General features: G+C 37.4%; 2 protein-coding genes across 5 annotated transcripts in view; both read right to left on the reverse strand.

Moving 5' to 3' along the window:
• The window catches only part of LOC119787108 (girdin-like), a 34,772-nt gene extending 24,724 nt beyond the window's left edge, over positions 1 to 10,048 (reverse strand). For 2 of the 3 annotated variants that reach the window (XM_038290742.1, XM_038290739.1), the window contains exons 1-7: positions 9,769 to 10,048; positions 6,156 to 6,247; positions 4,916 to 5,021; positions 3,838 to 3,907; positions 3,205 to 3,263; positions 3,032 to 3,115; positions 2,806 to 2,946 (exon numbers count right to left, since the gene is read on the reverse strand). In XM_038290742.1, the coding sequence (XP_038146670.1) occupies positions 2,806 to 2,946; positions 3,032 to 3,115; positions 3,205 to 3,263; positions 3,838 to 3,907; positions 4,916 to 5,021; positions 6,156 to 6,247; positions 9,769 to 9,831 (615 nt within the window). In that variant the 5' untranslated portion in view covers positions 9,832 to 10,048. Of the gene's footprint in view, positions 1 to 2,805; positions 2,947 to 3,031; positions 3,116 to 3,204; positions 3,264 to 3,837; positions 3,908 to 4,915; positions 5,022 to 5,388; positions 5,436 to 6,155; positions 6,248 to 9,768 lie in introns of those variants that run through there. The other variant, XM_038290740.1, reaches the window with a different exon arrangement.
• Positions 10,049 to 12,237: 2,189 nt separating this feature from the next.
• pld5 (phospholipase D family member 5) overlaps positions 12,238 to 19,599 on the reverse strand; it is a 31,991-nt gene continuing 24,629 nt past the window's right edge. For both annotated transcript variants that reach the window (XM_038290708.1, XM_038290709.1), the window contains 5 exons: positions 18,346 to 18,543; positions 14,155 to 14,306; positions 13,835 to 14,000; positions 13,646 to 13,736; positions 12,238 to 12,842 (listed from right to left, as the gene is read on the reverse strand). In XM_038290708.1, the coding sequence (XP_038146636.1) occupies positions 12,586 to 12,842; positions 13,646 to 13,736; positions 13,835 to 14,000; positions 14,155 to 14,306; positions 18,346 to 18,543 (864 nt within the window). In that variant the 3' untranslated portion in view covers positions 12,238 to 12,585. The remainder of the gene's footprint in view (positions 12,843 to 13,645; positions 13,737 to 13,834; positions 14,001 to 14,154; positions 14,307 to 18,345; positions 18,544 to 19,599) is intronic.

The following is a 19,599-nucleotide window of genomic DNA, read 5'->3' on the forward strand; positions in this document are numbered from 1 at the left end:
GATTTTTGAACAGATCTGTTATTTTGTTTGTGTTACGGCCCCTGGCCTTTTAAGACTGTGCAGGCTTTTTCTTATGCAGGTTCAGCTCTGACAGAACTCCCTTGGTGGCTGCCTGAGGACTGCAGTGACATGATTGGACCAGCAGAAGAGTGTCAAGCCAATCGGGGTGCTGATGAGGCCCACCTGCACCTTATAAAAGGCTCCTGAAAAGCTTTCAGTTTGGGGACAGCTATTAGGAGGGTTTTTGTTAAGCTGTTCCCCCATCTTGTTTTGCATCTGTTTTTGGGAAGAAAGAGCTCTTTGCCCTGGCTTTGTATGTACTTTTCTTAGTCTGCTTTAGGTGGACTTGTTCATGCTAGTAGCTTGTGTTTGGGAGGTTTGGTGCTCCCTTTGTCTTTTCATTTGGTTTGTTTTTTGTGTTAAAACTTAGTCTGACTGGTTTTTGGCAGTTTGTAATTTTATTTGCTCTTGGCCAATCTTGAATCTGTTTGCCCTTACATTTTTTGTTTTGTTTTAACTGAGTTAAGCTATATTGTGTTTTGGGACTGTTTAACCATCTTTTTTTGTAATAAATAATTTTTAACTTCCCCCGAACTACTCCAGACATTATTTATGTTGCTTCCCCAAGACCCCTAGACCTTGGGGGCGTAACAGTTTGATTTTTAAAGATGACCAATATGAATTTTAGCCAGTCCTGATTTATTTTAAGACCTCTTTTTAAGAGCATTCAGAAAAAGTATCATTATTCTTCTTGCAGCAAAGGGGTACTAACCATTTATGGAAAAGTAGAGAAGGTGATAATAACTTGGGAAGTAACACTGACAGTCAATTTTACATGTTGTGCAAATGGAATAGACAACAGGTGGAATTATTGGCAACTAGCAAGATACACTCAATGAAGGAGTGGTTCTGCAGGTGGGGAGGACAGACCACTTCTCAGTACCTATACTTTCTGGTTGATGAATTTGGGTCACTTTTGAATGTTAGTGGTGCTTTCACACTCGTGGTAGCATGAAACAGACTCTACAACCCACATATGTGCCTCAGGTAGTGCAGCTCCTGCAGGATGGCATGTCAATGCTAGCTGTCGCTAGAAGGTTTGCTGTGACTGTCAGTGTAGTGTCCAGAGGCTGAAGGCGCAATGAGGAAACAGGAGACATAGGAGACATAGAAGAGGCTGGAGGAGGGCAACGACGTAGCAACAGGATTGCTACCTAAGCCTTTGTTCAAGGAGGAACAGGAGGAGCACTGTCAGAGCCCTGCAAAATCCAGGAGGCAACAAATGTGCATTTGTCTGCTCAAACGGTTAGAAACCAACTCCATAAAGATAGTATGAGGGCCTGATGTCCACAGATTGGGGTTTTGCTCACAGCCTAACACCCTGCAGTACGCTTGTCATTTGCCAGAGAACACCAGGATTGACAAATTCACCACTAGCACCCAGTGTGCTTCCCAGATCAAAGCAGGTTTACACTCAACACATGTGACAGACATGACAGAGTCTGGAGACACTGTGGAGAGTGATCTGCTGTCTGCAACATCCTTCAGCATGACTAGTTTGGCAGTGGGTCAGTAATGGTGTGGGGTGGCATTTCTTTGGAGGGCTGCACAGCCCTCCGTGAGCTCGCAAGAGGTAGAATGACTGCCATTAGGTACAGCGATGAGATCCTCAGACCCTTTGTAAGAGCATATGCTGGTGCGGTTGGCCCTGGATTCCGCCTAAAGAAGGACAATGGTAGACCTCATGTGGCTAGAGTGTGTCAGCAGTTCTTGAAAGATGAAGGCATTGAAGCTATGGACTGGCCCGTACGTTCCCCAGACCTAAATCCGATTGAACACAACTGGGACATCATGTCTAGATCTATAGACCAATGTCATATTAGACCACAGACTGTACAGGGTTTAGTTTTAGTCTAGATCGGAGTAGATCCCTCAGGAGACCATCCATCACATCATCAGGAGCATGCCCAAGCGTTGTGTATGGAGGTCATACAGGCACATGGAGGTCACAGACAATTTTGTGTGTGACCCCAAATCCAGGCCTCCATTGATTTATGTAAATATGATTTCCAAAATGATGATTATTGTGTCATTTTGTTGTCAGCACATTAAACTTTGTACAGAACAAAGTATTCAATGAGAATATGTAATTGATTCAGATCTAGGATCATTTATTTGAGTGTTCCCTTTAGTTTTTTTGAGCAGTGTAAAATTCTAGAGTGGGTGTTGTTTAAAATGAGCACAATCAATATGACCAGATGTATTCATTCTATTTGGATAATAAGTTTAATTAAGGTTAAAAATCTCTTGAACAGCATAAAAGTTTTTTTCCCCTATGGGAATGTGTTTTTAATTTAATAGATAGATATGGATTTGCGTGGTTTGGTCATTAGAATATCATCTGCATGTTGACGAAGGGACTGGACTCCAGCCACTGCTTTACACGTGGAGTCTGCCAAAAAACAAACACACATCCCATTCTTTGAATATCTGCTCTGCATCTACAGACACATTTTCACCTTTTTTAAGACATGCAAAACTTATGAAAATCAGTCCCTATATGTCTGTAGAAGACTTTTGCTGTTTTTTTCTAACTAACTTTAACTCATAATATTTCCCAAAGGCTACCAGCATTTTGTCATTCAGGTTGATAGGAAAAAAATCTGTTTTTTAGGATCCAAATAGACATTCTAATCGCAGTGTCAGTCAAACTAAAATTTACTTTGTCACTGCCTGATTCTTCTGTGCATCTTTACAAAGCGATATAGAGTAACTTATAGAGAAAACATTCAAGTAAAGCTGTACCTCCAGATGGTTGTCTCTTTGGTCCAGAACGCAGTGAAGGTGTGTTGTCAAGTTCCTAAGAACAGTTTCCATCTCCTCTGGCTGAACGTCACCGGTGTCCAGCCACTGCAGATCCAGCACATTTTCCTGACTGTGGGTCAGCTTTTCATCAAGAGAGGAACAGTCAGTAAGAGAAGCGAGAAATGGACAACATGGATTAAGACAAGAAGGAGTAAATATCCGATACCTCCTGAATATGTGCAGCTATTGCAGCTTTCGTATCAAAGTCAAGTGTCTGGATCCTCTCGATGTACTCCTCCTTTTTCTCACACTGCAAACAAAGAAATAAGAACTAAGTTCCTAAAGGACTTTATCATGACACACAGCACATAGGTACCAATGTGTCCACAGCAAAATTACCTGAACTGCACAACCCAACAGTAACAGCAGAAGCTTCTTCATTTCTTCCAAACTTTGTTCTGCAGAGTAAAAAAAAAGTAAATGATCCGGTTTGAATCCTCTACAGATCATGTAGGAAAGATTTCTACCATGGAGTTCATCTGAGTGGAGATTGGGCTGGTGAATATGGGTCAATATTTTCCAGACTCTTGCTATAACAAGCCAGTGCACTTATTAGACTGATTGTGCAATTGAATAAAATGGTTCTGGAAGGAAAAATATTGACTGTTGTGGTTTTACAATTCTCTGCATCCAGAGTCCTATTAATTACCGTTCACTGCAGGGACATTCTGTTTTAATGTTACATACATCTTTTAAGAACAAAAAATACAATGATTTCATTGCATGACCTTGTTTAAAAAAAAAATTCTCCAAATTGAGTTATATGATAACGTTGAGTTCTGCGTTATCATTTCTAATTAGTTGCGAGACTGAAAACTCAGATCTTGTGACTATCCAGCTTGCAGCCCAAGGTTATCTTTTGTGTTGAGCATCAGTAAAACAAAGAGGGGGTACTGAGATCCCACCCATGTTGCAAAGGTCCAACAGAATATGAAGAACATAAAATTTGTGAGGAGTCTTTAAGAAGCCTACCACAATAGGGAGTCCTGCCAAGCAGCAATACATCTGGCAAAGGAATCATGATTAACTGTTTCAGATGATCCTGCAAAAAAGAAAAGAAAAGAAAACGATGGAGAAGATAGAGACTTTAAAACAGGATGCATTTTGTCTTGGGAAAGCCAGGTTTGATCAATTTCTAGACATATAGATGAATTATTCAATATTTTTGGTTCACATGAATGCAGAAACCAAACTAATAAATATCTTTTAAAGTTAGTCTAGCTTTGTTTTTTTTCTGGTGCAGCACTGCAGAAAATTGTCTTTTGCTATAGTTAGCTTATTTTGCAAACAGCCCGAATAACTGCTGACCAGGGTAAGGCAAGAATACCAAAGGCTTTTCAAAGAGGAACAAAATGTTTTTATAATGCAAGATGCGGTTTTATTTAGTCTTTAATGCAACACTGTGTTGCTTTTGACCTAAGTATGAGCTTAATTTGAGATATATTCAATAATATTTCAGGTCAACCTTATGGTTATAATGTTACAACTGTTTCAGTTCTAATGCATCACCAATGTTGCAGCTTTGAAAATTTGCTGATACTCATATTGACCCGATATGATGCCGACTGATGTAACCCAATATTTAGGTTTCTGGTTTATGTCCCAACGATATATTATATTAATATTGGATCAAGACACTCCTAGTCAATATACAGTTCTACAACAATTTAAACCTAACAGTCATATTTTTAATTGAGGTAGGAAACCGAAGAATCGGAGAGAACCCATGCATGCACAGAGAGAACATAAAAAGAGTGCCAGAGCAAGATTATTCACAAACTCATTTTAAAACAGGTGCTCTATCAAAGCTCTATCAGTCAACAGCTGTATTCTGTTCATCTTACTGCTGTGTTGTAACCATCTTCTGGGACGATTACACAGCATTTAACATGCCCATTTGGGCCAGACAGCCACAAAACTGGCACCCCAATGTAAAGCTGGAATAGCACTGGAGACATGTAAGGATCCAATTCAGAAAAATGTTACGAGATAACGTTCTTTATATCATTTGTAACAGAGAAAAGGTACCAGGAGACATCTAAAAGCTCACCAGATAATAGCCCCTGATTTGTTGGACAAGGCAGTTCAGGTTCTGGATCCTCTGACCTGGATCTCTGCAGACTTTATTTGCTGACTGATGTGCAGCTGAAGGATTTCTGAAAATAGAAAGATATGAAGCAAAAATTTTAAGTGAGATAAAGTATCTGCTGTTTGCAAACAGAAAAAAAGCACAATGCAGGCTGTTATGCATCTGGCCCCAGAGCCTTCCATAAAAACATGACTAAGGTCCCCATTCATTCCCAACTTTAGCTCGTGTGACATCATCGACTGGGGTGGTTTTGAGCCTAATGGAGATGTTTCATCACACACTGAATTTGCTGTTTAGCAATTGGTGATACTGGATTGAGTACTGAGAAGCTTCCAGTTGAGTTAATGAGAGCATGAATCCTTAATGATCAAAAACATGTCATTTGGAATCACAGTTTTCTTGCAGAGCGGTATGCTCATGCCTGGGCTGCTTACCTTGCATTTCACACTGTCTGTCCTCTAGCTGGACCCTTCTCTCCCATCTGTGTCCCACTGCTACTAAACTGCAGGTCCTAATCCCAAAAGGGTCTCCCAATCCGAGGGATTATCCCGCCTCATCCCCTCCCTTCCTTGCAACATTGTTTTTTACACTAGAAGCGGTTGGACAATGAGGGGGGTTGAGTGGGATGAATGCTGGCAAAATGGTATGAGTGGAGTGTGAGGTCATCAGGAGCAGTCTTCTTTTTCTCTTTGAGTCGTTACTTTGCTCAGACATGAAGGCAAAACACATGAACCCTGTCAGTTAGGGCTTTTGATAAAAGATGAGGGTAAAACTGCCAGAACAGAAGGCCAGTAAATCATAATCTCTTAAGTAGCATCTTGACAGTGTGAATGATGTCCATTATGTTTTGGCAGATCTAATTAGTTTGTTTTTCTGCAGCCAGTGTGCTCAGCCTTGCTGCATTACTTTTATTCTATTTCTAACTTTTTCTGAGAAACACTGATGTGTAGGTAATACGGAAGTTATATTTAAAGTCTGTTGCTGACAACAAAGATCATCTTTATTTCTGCAGATGGACAATACCAGTACTGTCGATGTCAGCATGCAGAATGATCCTGCACCATCAGTAACTGAATTAGGCTACATTTCCTCTCCTAAACATCTACAATGCTGAAAAGGTACACGATTTCACGCACATGTTTACGATGCTACTAGTTTGAAACTGTGATCTAAAGGTATTGACATTCATAAGATGACTTACATTTTAGCCATTATCTTGTTCAAAATGACTCCATCCAGTAGGTCAGAAAAGTCCAAGTGGATGCCCTCATCAGATGGAATAAATGTCTTCACCTGCTCACAAAACAGAGATACAGAAGCTCTAAGACTATTTTTTGAACCCCAAACTTGCATAAAAAAAACTTGATTACCTTTAAACCAGTAAAAATAGTGTAAAAATTATTATTTTTTTTTTTTTTTAGATGTAATGCCAAGAGTCAAGCTCTGCACAATGGGAGATAGGGCCTTCCAGGCAGTTGCCCCACAACTCTGGAATGGCCTCCCAGAGTCCCTTAGGGTCCCACAGAGTGTGGAGGCGTTCAAGAAAGGCCTCAAGACATTTTTATTTAAAAAAGCCTATGAACATTAGTTAGTATTTTATCTGTGTGGTTTTATGGTTATTTTACTGTTTTGTTTTTACTACGTATGTTATTTTACTGTAATGTCTCATTTTAACTATGTATACTGTTTTTATTATACGGTTTTGTTTTAACTATGAATTTTGTAGCACTTTGAGATTTTTTTAAATGTAAAGTGCAATACAAATAAAATGTATTATTATTATTAATCAATTGTTCTGAGTTGAAACTGCATAACCGAAAAGGTGCATAAAAAAAATTATTATATTTGAATCATTGCTTATAATGGGTATAATATCTTTTGCTGTTTTGTATTGCCTATGAAATAAATTATACCACAGGAAATATTACTCAGTTTAGACCAATCAATCATACTAGTATGACCACTGATAGCTGTATCTTTCTATCTTAACATTTTCAGGTGATTTTTAAAACGACCCGCCCTCTCCTTTTCTTAAATAAAAATGCTCATGCACAACTCTATACCCTCTCCCAAGAGGGAACGCCTGTTAAACACGTGCGAGAGCATGAAGGAGGCCATTTCTCCTTGTGCACGCTCTGGTTAAAAATAGCTATTTGCATTGCTCATACAAGCTTACTTTCCAAAAGATTTGCAATTTTTCCACCATGTCAGACTCACCACCGGTAAGAGAAAATGGGAACAAGCACGTAGGACGGCCTTACATAAACATATCACCAGAATGATTGACAATTAGGGGGACCACTAATTTTAATTATCGAACCCGAAAAAGAACATCCTCCCCTATACCTGTAGGAGACTCCATAGTTGACAATGAAAAATGAATTACGAATTCTAAACTGCTTCACCACAGTTAAGATAACATTTAAGCAGAGCGATTAGAGCCTTCTATCTTTTTCTTGTAAATGAAAAAAATACATTCTCCTGGATTTTCAAGTAAATCCAAGTGGAATATATTCCCTTTATATGTATCCTTTCTTTTCTTTCACGGTTCGGATGCACTGTCTGTCTCCCAGCCAGCTTCTCTGATTCATTGATCTAGGCTACCGTATCCAGCTGAAAAAGTTCAGATTGTCAAACTCCAGTATCTGATTAGAACAAATTTGATTCAATGGGACATCCAACATAACAGGATATCAGGCCAAGACAATCCGATAAGAGCAGTGGCAACATTCTACCAAGCAGACCCAATCCCTCTAACACACAAACACGGCAGTATTATGTCTCTCATTATTGGGCCAGAGAGGAGAAGACTGGACCAGAAATCGGAACGATTATTTTTTAAAATAATGGATCCTTTATTATTTATAAGTGGCAGCACGTTGCTGGATTAAGGTTGTGTGGGGTCTCAGGAAAAAATCACATGGGGGCTTTATTCCTGTTAAAAACATCAGCTTTACTAACAGCAGTTTAATAAAGATCTCTGATAGATTCTTGGCCCCATCTAGCAGACAGAACCAATAAGTACCTGGAGAAAACCTGCCTATGCTGTGGGAGAATTTGCTAACTCTATGCAGAAAGACCCCTTTGTCGGGGCTCAAACTCAAAACCTTGCTAGAAACTCTAGTAAATAAAATGTAAAGTCTATTATCATTATCAATAGGCTCACATGTTTATCTGAGGCTCATGATGGTTTGGGGGACCTAAGTAGCAACAGAGTTTATTTTATGGTGACTTTGGGGTGCCATTTTTTTGGGGGCAAATAAGAAAACGTGAATACTTAAGCAAGTTTGATTGATTGGGAAGATCTCAGTCTGCTCTGGTCAATCCAACATAAAAGACCACTGAAAGACTGAAGGTAAATTGGCCAAACTTTCTTAGATCGCAAAGGCCCACCGATGCATGTGAGGAGAAAAGGCTGACATGTATGGTCAGGTCCTTAGTATGATTTCCTGTAGTTCAGACAACTTAATAAAGATATTATTTATGTAATTTTGTATAACTTTTATCTAACAGAAAAGACTATTTGAGCTCAAAGATCTGATTGAAAATGCATTTTTATCTCGAGACAGGCAGGAGAAGCACAAAAAAAAGTTTTTAATGTTTAAAACATTTGATATGCAATAATCAAGACAGAGTAACTATTGAAACATGCTGGAAAAAACATCCAGGCTAAAAGCAGGTCTAAATGAAAAATATGTAACCATTTTAATAATAGAACCAGGAACATATTGAAGATAACTAGTTCCTAAACATTTAAGGAACTAAACATTTTGCAGTTTATTTAATGCACAGGAAAATATAACACTTCATAGCCCAGAAGAGACCTGTCCTGTAATGATGGAAGCACACCAAACTATGTCATATAAATTAAGATATACCAGCGATTCATTCTCAGGCAGACAAGGATGGCCACTCAGCCCAAGCAGACCTTTAAAGCTTGAGAGATGACTTTGTGCTTTATGATAGCCAGAATCTAGAGTGTGTAAGTGAATGCTGGTTCTGATACAACGCTGTCAGAATGTGAACTCGTTTGCTGAATATCGAGCTGTGTAACCAACCATAGGCCAGGGTGCCAATGCTGATCATGATGTTAAACCTAATCAGAGTGTTGTATACATCAAATGTCCACAGTTCCTTAAAAGAAAACACAACAGGAATACATTGTATATTTAGAGTAGCTCAATTCAGATTTCTTCCCTTTTTATTTGTGTGGTTTTATTTGATTTTATTTGTCTTCAGTGTTGGCTTGCTAAGTATTTTTGAGTGAATATTATTGTCATATTATTATCATATGCTTAAATTATTTTATGCACAATTAAAACTAAATAGAGCAATCAGGGTTTGCCCCCCCTGCATCTTTCAGTCTGCAGTGCACAGATATTATTTATCGAGTTGATATATTTGAAAATGTATGTAGCCTATATGTGATTTATAAAGAGATAATAGAAGCTGCCAAAACTAAATCTGCTTTTTAGCCAAAGGGGCACAGCATAAATCGTAAATATTATAGTTTTTAAATAGTCTAACTAAATCTGGATATAAACTATATCAACTTTTTATAAAGTTTAAACTAGATTTTAAGGTTTCTTGGTTACTCAAAAACTTATGATATATTTATTGTATTATTATGCAACTCATATAAATACATTACCTCAATATTCTGACAATAATTAGATGAAAAAATGTATTCATAATGTTTATGTTTGATTTATAGGCAAAATCAAAGTATTAGAGTAAAGCATTCATAATATCCATTTACAAATTAATATTTTTTATCTGGAAAAAAAAAAAAAAAATTTTATATTGCTACTTACCCAAGTGACAAGGGGGCTCAGCATGAATTGATCCAAGGAAGCCAGGAAAACTCCACTCTCCATCGTCCCAAAAGGCTTGTGTTTTATCCCAACAGGAAGTCCAGCTCCTTTCAATCTAGATTGCGACGCTTATTTGGAGTCGTTCCCTCCATGTCATTTGGGAAACATACGAGTTGCATTTTTCTTATCATAACTAATATATAATAAAGGTTTGCGCATTTGATCCCAAAACAACAACCAGACACAAACAGACATCCTTCCTGCCAGATTGCTGCAAAGGCATCTGCCGTCTGTATCCTCCCCTCTCCTCCCCCTCCCGACCCTCCTCACCGGGACAATCCGCACTGATATGTCAACGATATTTAAACAACCGAACAGCAACTAAAATAGCAAAACTATTACAAATAAAAAAATGTATATGTATATAATAAAAATGTATCCTCTTTGTTTTTAAGTTTCTACGGCAAACGTGCTGTTAGAGCGAGCTGGTCGTTTATCTGTTACCATGGAGACCAACCCACTCGTCAAAACAACCAATCTCTTATCCAAACAGACAGGAGAGAAATATTATTATGAAGTTTCTTAGTGGTCCACATTAATCACTGTGAAGGAAAAAGGAAATTACTGCAGCAAACTTTTGCTGCAAGGGGCTGTGGTTTGGTGAAACGATGGCACCATCTTGTGACCACAATTAGAAACCACACAACTAGTGTTTTAATGTTAATATATACTTTGTATGTATCTGGTGTATAGTATATTGTTAACTTTTTGCTTAAATATTAATCTTATATCACAAAATACTGAGTACCATAATGCAGATTGTAAAGGGGGAGCCATTAAGCCTTGTCCTTCAACTGTCTCTTCTTGGTATTGTTCCTTGCTTCTAATCAGGGGGCCACCAGGAATTTGGGGCCTCGTGAAAGACAGTGATATGCTCGCCCCACTGCGGGGGGGGAATCATCTGTTTATATGATGGAGATGGGAGAAGGACAGTTATATTTAATGTAAATATCTTGCTAAACATCTACTAGGGTTTACCTGATGTTAGCCCTCTGAGGACTATGATGTTTCCTTAAGTCTGGTCTGGTTGATAAAGGTCAATTCTCAGCTCGGTGTTCCTCTGTGTTATTTACAGACACACAACAGGCTCATTAAATACTAGATTAATCCTGATTTATTTTTTCTTGAAAACTAAAAATGAAAGACAACAAAATAATAATGAAAAACTTGCAATCATGCTCTGTTTCTGACAACATCTTTACTGATGTGATTCCCCACCGCCAGTTAGGAAGAATAACTACGTAGTTGTATCGAGCAGATAGCTATATTATTTTACTCAACGGGTTAATAATCTATTGCTAATTTGAGTTATTTAGTTAAGAAACACTTCTGAAAAAAACGAGAGGGGGGAAAAATTGGGTCAGGGTATCGGATGCCTTCTCCGTCTCTCTTCTTTCTCCTTCCTTTCCATTCCTTTTTAAAACATGGCTGCATTTTTATGTTTTTACCACACTGCTGCTTATTTACAAGCTTTCATTATCACTACGACAAACATGGTGTCAACATATTCATGCTTTGTTTCACTGTTTACTTCTGAAAAATTAGAGAGAACATGAACAGTATTTATTTTACTACTGTATTTTCTTTTTATAATTAAAAAATATAGCGGGGCGAATATTTTCTACTTCTTTTACCCCAATCCCCCCCTTACCCCTTAGTCAAGGGCCCTTAAAACCATCCTATTGTAGGCATTCTTTTAAACCAGCATTTCAGATTATGCATAACTACGGAAATTCTTATTATTTCATGTCCTGTTTTTTAAATGAAAGCCTATGGTATTTTGACACCATATGCACTATCATGGAATTTTCGCTATCTTATGCATTTTACAATTTAATTAGCCGACAACCGACACAGTTTATTCCTATACTTACAGACAATATGTGGGTTTTCTCCCATCTTTCCTGTCATTGCAAATACCAGTTCAGCTATCTGTTTCTGAAATTTGTGACAGTTAGTTGTGTGCATGTGACCCACTTGCATAACCCTCAATTGTTTGTCACCCAAACTGCGCATTATATATTAATGGATTGTACTGGTGGAGGGATCAATATCAGCAAATTAGCTCTAAAGCTAATATCAGCCAATGCTGATCGCATGAATATGATATTGTGCATCAATAATATGTGAAAAAATGTATTACCCCTCAACCCAATGTTTGTTTTCTGCCATCCCCAAACAAACAAAAAAAAAAGACAGACAAAGGGAAACCTTTTTCATTCTGATGGTTCTCATGGTATGAAATAATCATGTCAATCTGTGGATGTCATTTAAGGGATGCAATGGGTTACACCTAGAGGTTACATGATGTGAAATTAAAAAGGATTAATTCTTTGGTCACCCAAACAGTGTAACTGTATAAACCTAAACAAAATGAAAGGAAATGATGGATCGTTAAGGAAAATCGAATATAGTTGGTCAGTTTACTGGGCTTCAGAAACAGCACACATTCTTCTTATGATGTTGCTTGCATATATACTGTTGTGCAGTTGAATATTGATTGCATCCATCATGCAGAAGTACATTCTAACATCCCAGCTTATAACTCACTGAGTACATATATTAGCTGCCACTCTTGCATTTTGCAGCTGTGTCAAAGATACATTTTGATTGAATGTTTTACATTAATGTAACAAAGTTACAATAAGGTCTATTAGTATGGATTTACACTTCCATAAGTGTACATGTACATTTTAATTCTGCAGTGCTCAGCATATACAGCATTTAACTGAATGTGTTTTATTGCACATTCTTAACTTATAAAGGTTCGTTCCACTCATGCTCCTCCTTGGTTTCCCAGTGATTTTTAGACCACTGCAAGAGTTTGTATTTTCCCTGCTGATCTTTGCTCCTTGGTTGGTTCTTTGCATAACGTGATCTCCAGTCTCTCTCAAATGAAGATTTAATATGTTCTAGGATTGTGGCTCCTCTGTCTTTGGCACTGTCCTTCATTCTGACAACCAGTCCAACTCCTGCATTTATTGCAAAGTCGCTCCCGACCCAGTCATGGTTTCCTGTGGACGAAATGGAGGGGAGATTTAGCTTAAGTAGCTTATCTGTAATATATAAGTTAGCTTATCTGTAATATTTCTTATTATAATAAACATGTTCTTTTTACAACATCAGAAAAAAATTTGAATATTTTACATAGATTCATTAATACTTTAATGTATCTCTTGTTAAAATTCATACCCTATATCTCAGTTGTTTTGCCTGCTCCAGGCTGTTTCAAATCCCCCATACTGATTTATGAAATAATCAGTATACATTTTTGTAGGATATGTAAAGAAAAAATTTGAAAGCTTACAAACTGTAAACACATTATAGAGCGATTGTAATTTTATAGCTTGAACTTTTCCACATTTTCACATATTTTATGGAGTTTTATAGGGGTTTAAGGTGATAATTCAAACCAACCGAATTTTTGTTTTGCATTTTTTTTTTTTTTACATCCATCCACAATTATTTATTAAGGGTTGTGGTGGGGGCAGTGCCTATCTCCAGCGGGCTATGGGTGTTAGGCGGGGTGCACCCTTGACTGTTGCACGGCAATGCAGAGACACACAACAATGCAGACACAACTAAGGAAAACTTTAGCAATGCAAATTAACCTAACAGTCATGTTTTAGGAATGTCAGGGGAAGCAAAAATACCAGGAGAGAACCCAAACATGCACAGGGAGAACATGCAACTAAATGATTAAGACCCGTCTGAAATGTTATTGTCTCTTCTTTTAGTATTCCCCTCTATATATATAATGTTTTGCATTTGATTTACAAGTAGTATCCACAAAAAAAAAATCTTTCACATAACCTACCAAGGTATACAGCATTGTCGGTCACCATGTACTTGTTATGATTGAGTCCCAGTTGAAAGTCATCATTCTGCTCCTTGTGGCTGAAAAACTTCTGTGATTACAGGAAATAAATTTGATTTTATTCAGTCAAGGAAAAATTGGAAAAAAGGTAGAATGAATAGGTTGCAGCATACACCTGCATACACCTACCACCTCCAGGGAACAGTTGTGAAGCTGCATGCAGAGAGATTTCAGTGAGGTCACGAAATTAAAGGTAAGGGGATGAGTTTTCTTCCAGAAGCTTATGAGCAGGCGGACCTTGACTCTCCGGAGCATCACAGCTTCTCTGATCAGTTCATCGATAGTTGACCAGTATCTGCAGACAGTTTTGGAAACAAATCATCCCTCGAATAAGTCATCTAATAACCTATGTGTTTTAAAGAAGATGCTCAAACACAAACCAGATTCATAACTACTAAAAAAAAATAAGACAATAATCTGAATTTCAAAGCTTTTCCAAGTTTACATACCTTGTGACAAAAGTTCCTCTGGAACTCCTTTCTAACAAAGGGAGATAATCGGTCACAGAAATGTAGATAAACGTCTTTGCGCTCTGGATGACTTGATAGATGGCGTCTAAATCTCTGGTGCGATCTTTGGGGCAGAAGAGTTCAGGGGAGGTCTGCAGAAAGGATGCAGCACTTTGACATACACACATCTAAACATTACAGAAGAATTCAAGATTATCCAGGTCAGCGTTAAAAGAACTATCTAAACATTATTTTTTTGTTTCTGTGTTTTTATTCTAGTCTTAGTGTGGGCTATGAGACTTATGAACTAAACTGTTTTTTTTTTTTTTATTTCTCGAATAGAGAAATTGGCAGGAAACCAACAATGTCCCCTTCTGTAGCCAGGGATTATTATTAGAGGAAGCAGGGCTAAAGAGGCATCTGGAGCATCCAGAGTCCTGTGACAGCATGGCTCCATTAGCTTCTATGGGATAAATGCTGTGCTAAATACAACTGATAAGGTTTGTATAGCTTGGAGAGAAGCCAGAATAATCACAGTCAAATTAGATTATATTACTTAGATAGTCAGAGTCAGGATGTAGCTCAGTGGGATATTGACAAGATAAATCATCTCCTGTGTGCACGTGTTGTTAGGTTGTAATGAACGGTTTGATAAAGGCAGTCACAAACAGGATAAATATAATAATTTTTATTTCTTATGGAGTCAAAAAAACAGTGAAGAGTTTGTATCTATCCACATATTATGCAGTGAATTAAGGTAGGTCTAAATTTAGTGATAAAAGTCGTAGCACTATTAATCGGTTATAAAGTAAAGACAGAATTGGATTCGGTGTATTCAGGGACTACCCTTTTTGAACTGGATGTGTGTACTTGAATCCTTGTGCAATAAAGGCCTTTGATTTAGGTTGAATGAGTTGTGTAAGGCTATATTTCTCTTAAGACTTATAGTAAAGTAGATCCATGCAATGACATTTTTTTTATATTAACTCTTCTTGAACCATGTTCTTTTTCTCTCTTTAATAGGGAATTTGGAATATTTCTTGTATTGATGGATCATGCTTCTGTTGTAAAATGTATTTTGTGTTCTCTGTATTAATCCTTTGTGAAAACAGCCCTTAATTTAGATAAGAAACAAATCCAAGTAGAGATCGATAGCGTATTTTATCACATATATATATACAGTGCAACAGCCAGTTACAAGTTACTTTTTCCAATAAGTAACTTTGTAAATAACTCAGTCACAGCCCTACCAAAGAAACTATTTATTATAGAACGTTAACTATGCCGTTATTTTGATGATATATAGTTTAACTTACTTCCTTGTTATTGTAACTTTAAATACAACTGTAGCATTTTAGAATTTAAGTAACGTTCCTGAAAATAAAAGTAATTCGATTACTCTGTTACCAAACAAAATAAAGTAATTTATCCAATAGTGACCAACACTGTTCACAACATAAAATATTGTGTATTACAAATCTTAATCACATTGTCAGTATCATGTCTTACAAAACTGTATCACATAGTATCATACTGTTTAATTTTACATTACCTTACATTAGTATTGTTTATTTCCTTTCACCTCCTCCACAGCAACTCATTACAACTGGCTCTAAGACTTGCTAAAGTTTTTACACTGGATTTCCTTCCTGATGGAACCCTTGGTCTCCAGCATCACATTAATAGACTTTAACCTCTTCTAGTGTTGCACCGATACCAGTATCGGGCGGACCCCGATCCAGCACTAAAATGGTGTTATCGGTATCGGTGTATTCCAACAAATAGGGCACCAATACCTTTATGAGACCCAAAGGTTTATTCAACTATTGTCACCCATTCCAGGTAGGCAAAAAAAAATTCTACTGGATTCACTTTGTATTAGTCTTTTTCCTGCTTCACAAAGGTAGATAGCAGATATTGGTATCGGGGCCAAAAAATGGCACCAGGGAAACAACCTCTTCTCCATGGGGACTATTTATATGGCAAAATGTGTAACCATATATTTATTATGGAATACCATGCTGCACCATAGTGCATTGCTGTGTATTTTGTTGTTTGGCATGTCATTATAGACATTACATCATACGTACCACACAAGATTGTGTTGCACTAAATTGTATTGCATTTTATGGAAGTGTAAGATAAAGTGCTGTAATGCAGTATATAATAACAGATCATGGAGTTCTGTGCAGTGGTCTATTTCTTTAAGATATTTATTCCACGGTTTTAATATGTATGAATATTCAGTATATGCATTGGAATTATTTTGTATCTCATTATATTTCATCTTATTGTGTGGTATTGTATCACTGTATGTGTTCTGCTGGTACAGTGTTCTGCTTTATTGTTTTGCATTGCATCTGGCTGTTTCCTGCAGTGTCCCTCTCTATTTGTTCTTGCTGTATGTGTGATCTTTTATATGAACCTGAGTTACATAAAATCATTAAATTGTAATTGGAAATAGCATTTTTCACTAGTCCTGAAAAAATGTATTTTGCCCTTTGTATGTATGCTTAATTTAACCAGCTATTGTCTGAATGAGATTACAAGCTTTTTCAAAAGGGTGAGAAAGGAGAATTTATTTTTTCTATCATTGTGTCAGATGTGTGTGTGTGAGTGTGTGTGTGTGTGTGTGTGTATATATATATATATATATATATATATATATATATATATATATATATATATATATATATATATATATATATATATATATATATATATACACACTGCCTGGCCAAAAAAAATGTCGCCACCTGGATTCAACTAAGCAAATAGGTAGGAGCCTCCTATTGGATAATTACTGCATGGGAGATTATCCTTTTGCTGGCAAAAAGTTATTTAACCCCAACTGGTGCAATGACTTGCTTCTCATTTCCTAAACAACCATGTTGAAAGACACATCCCGTGGTCGTGGAAAAGATGTTAGTCTGTTTGAGAAGGGTCAAATCATTGGCATGCATCAAGCAGAGAAAACATCTAAAGAGATTGCAGAAACTACTAAAATTGGGTTAAGAACTGTCCAACTCATTATTAAAAACTGGAAGGATAGTGGGGACCCATCATCTTCAAGGAAGAAATGTGGCCGGAAAAAAATCCTGAATGATCGTGATCGGCGATCACTTAAACGTTTGGTGAGATCAAATCGAAGAAAAACAACAGTAGAACTCAGGGCTATGTTTAATACTGAAAGTAAGAGCATTTCCACACGCACAATGCGAAGGGAACTCAAGGGATTGGGAATGAACAGCTGTGTAGCCGTAAGAAAACCACTAATCAGTGAGGCTAACCGGAAAAAAAGGCTTCAATTTGCTAGGGAGCATAAAGATTGGACTGTGGAGCAATGGAAGAAGGTCATGTGGTCTGATGAGTCCAGATTTACCCTGTTCCAGAGTGATGGGCGAATCAGGGTAAGAAGAGAGGCAGGTGAAGTGATGCACCCACCATGCCTAGTGCCTACTGTACAAGCCTGTGGGGGCGGTGTTATGATCTGGGATTGCTGCAGTTGGTCAGGTCTAGGTTCAGCAACAGTATGTGCTCAAAGAATGAGGTCAACTGACTACCTGAATATACTGAATGACCAGGTTATTCCATCAATGGACTTTTTCTTCCCTGATGGCACAGGCATATTCCAAGATGACAATGCCAGGATTCATCGGGCTCAGATTGTGAAAGACTGGTTCAGGGAGCATGACACATCATTTTCACACATGGATTGGCCACCACAGAGTCCAGACCTCAACCCCATTGAGAATCTTTGGGACGTGCTAGAGAGGGCTTTGCGCAGCGGTCAGACTCTACCATCATCAATGCAAGATCTTGATGAAAAATTAATGCAACACTGGATGGAAATAAATCTTTTGACATTGCAGAAGCTTATCGAAACAATGCCACAGCGAATGCGTGCCGTAATCAAAGCTAAAGGCGGTCCAACAAAGTATTAGAGTGAATGAACCTTTTTTTTGGCCAGGAAGTGTGTATATATATATATATATATATATATATATATATATATATATATATATATATATATATATATATATATATATAGATGTATACTTTCTATATGTGTAGACAGGTATAGGAGTGGTTAAGTTTGAGAAAAGTTAGACCAGGATAATAAATGAAATGTAACCTCTAAGGATATAAACAAATAATAAATCTTCTTTTCATCAATATAGAGCCCCTTACAGACAAGTAAGCTGTAGCCGGCGTTGCATTAAGCTGCAGCTCCAGGGCCTGGTGTTTTCCATAGAGGGCTGTAACTCTCTTCGACCAGATGGAGGGGATATAGTCCCTGTCGTGAAGCTGCCAGTAAAATGAGAAAACTCTGTGGAGGTCCAGGGCGAGACAGCTGCAGTTATACACAACCACTCCAAGTTCTTTCCTCTTTGGGGTGTGACAGGAAAAAGAGAAAAAAAAATGATGCAGAAAAAAAGTTGGTGTCTCTAGTGTACACCCTTTCTAAAGGTTAGACAGAATGAGGAACAACTACATATCTTGAGTATCGTCACAGGAAAATAAAGTACACTCCATCATAAAATAGATTGCAGAACCAACCTTTTAATGTAGCAATCTCTAAAACAGCTTTCAGTTGTTGTTGTTGTGGTTTCTCTCGCTCTTCTCCACAACTTTGATTTTTTTTCTTCTTTCTTTTTAGGTTTACAATTTTTTTGTTGCTATTTTTCTTGCATAGCTTATGTCCTAGTTTAGGTTTGGACTTTTACTGGACCTCAACGGCCTGATGATTTTTTTATTTTCTGTCATTCAGTTTGAGATCAACTGCTGTGTAATCAATGTTAAACTATTTTGGGATAATAAATACAATTTTTTAGACAGATTTCTGTCGTCCAGTGTTCATTAAACAAGTCCAAATCCTGTCTGGCAGCTAGAATTAAACATTAGCAGTGATTTGTTTAGTTTTCTCCAATCATGTTACTGAGCTTTATAGCCAAACCTCTCCTCTGCCCGACAGACAGTCTTTAACTAAATTCCGCTGTAGCTTTAATTCTAAGTCTTATTGCATTAGTCTCTCAGACCTTCTTCTGCCAACTCTTTTGAGCTCATCATGCTCAGCTTTTATTTGAATGAACTTAGGTCAATTTTATCATCAACCAACCCCGCTATATCTGACATGAACCTCTTATTTTAATGCTAATCTCTGAGCTTTGCATGGTTCGCCTTGGGTGAGTTTGCAAAAATATCTACTATATTCTACTATTGGGATTATTTGCAGCTACCTTAAATAATAAAAGGATCGAAGCACTAAAAAAAGGTTCTAAAAAAATCTATTCGCTATTAGAATATTACATTAAAATGGTCGGCAACTGAAGTGATAATTCCTTAGGTCAGTTGGTGACCAAGGTTAATGCTAATGTCTTCCTTACCTGGCATTTTGTTAAGACACAGCTATGTGCACCAAACCAGTAAAACCCCTCAAAATCA

Source organism: Cyprinodon tularosa, unplaced genomic scaffold (genome assembly GCF_016077235.1).
Source record: "Cyprinodon tularosa strain WSP-4 unplaced genomic scaffold, ASM1607723v1 ctg287, whole genome shotgun sequence".
Classification (NCBI taxonomy): Eukaryota; Metazoa; Chordata; class Actinopteri; order Cyprinodontiformes; family Cyprinodontidae; genus Cyprinodon; species Cyprinodon tularosa.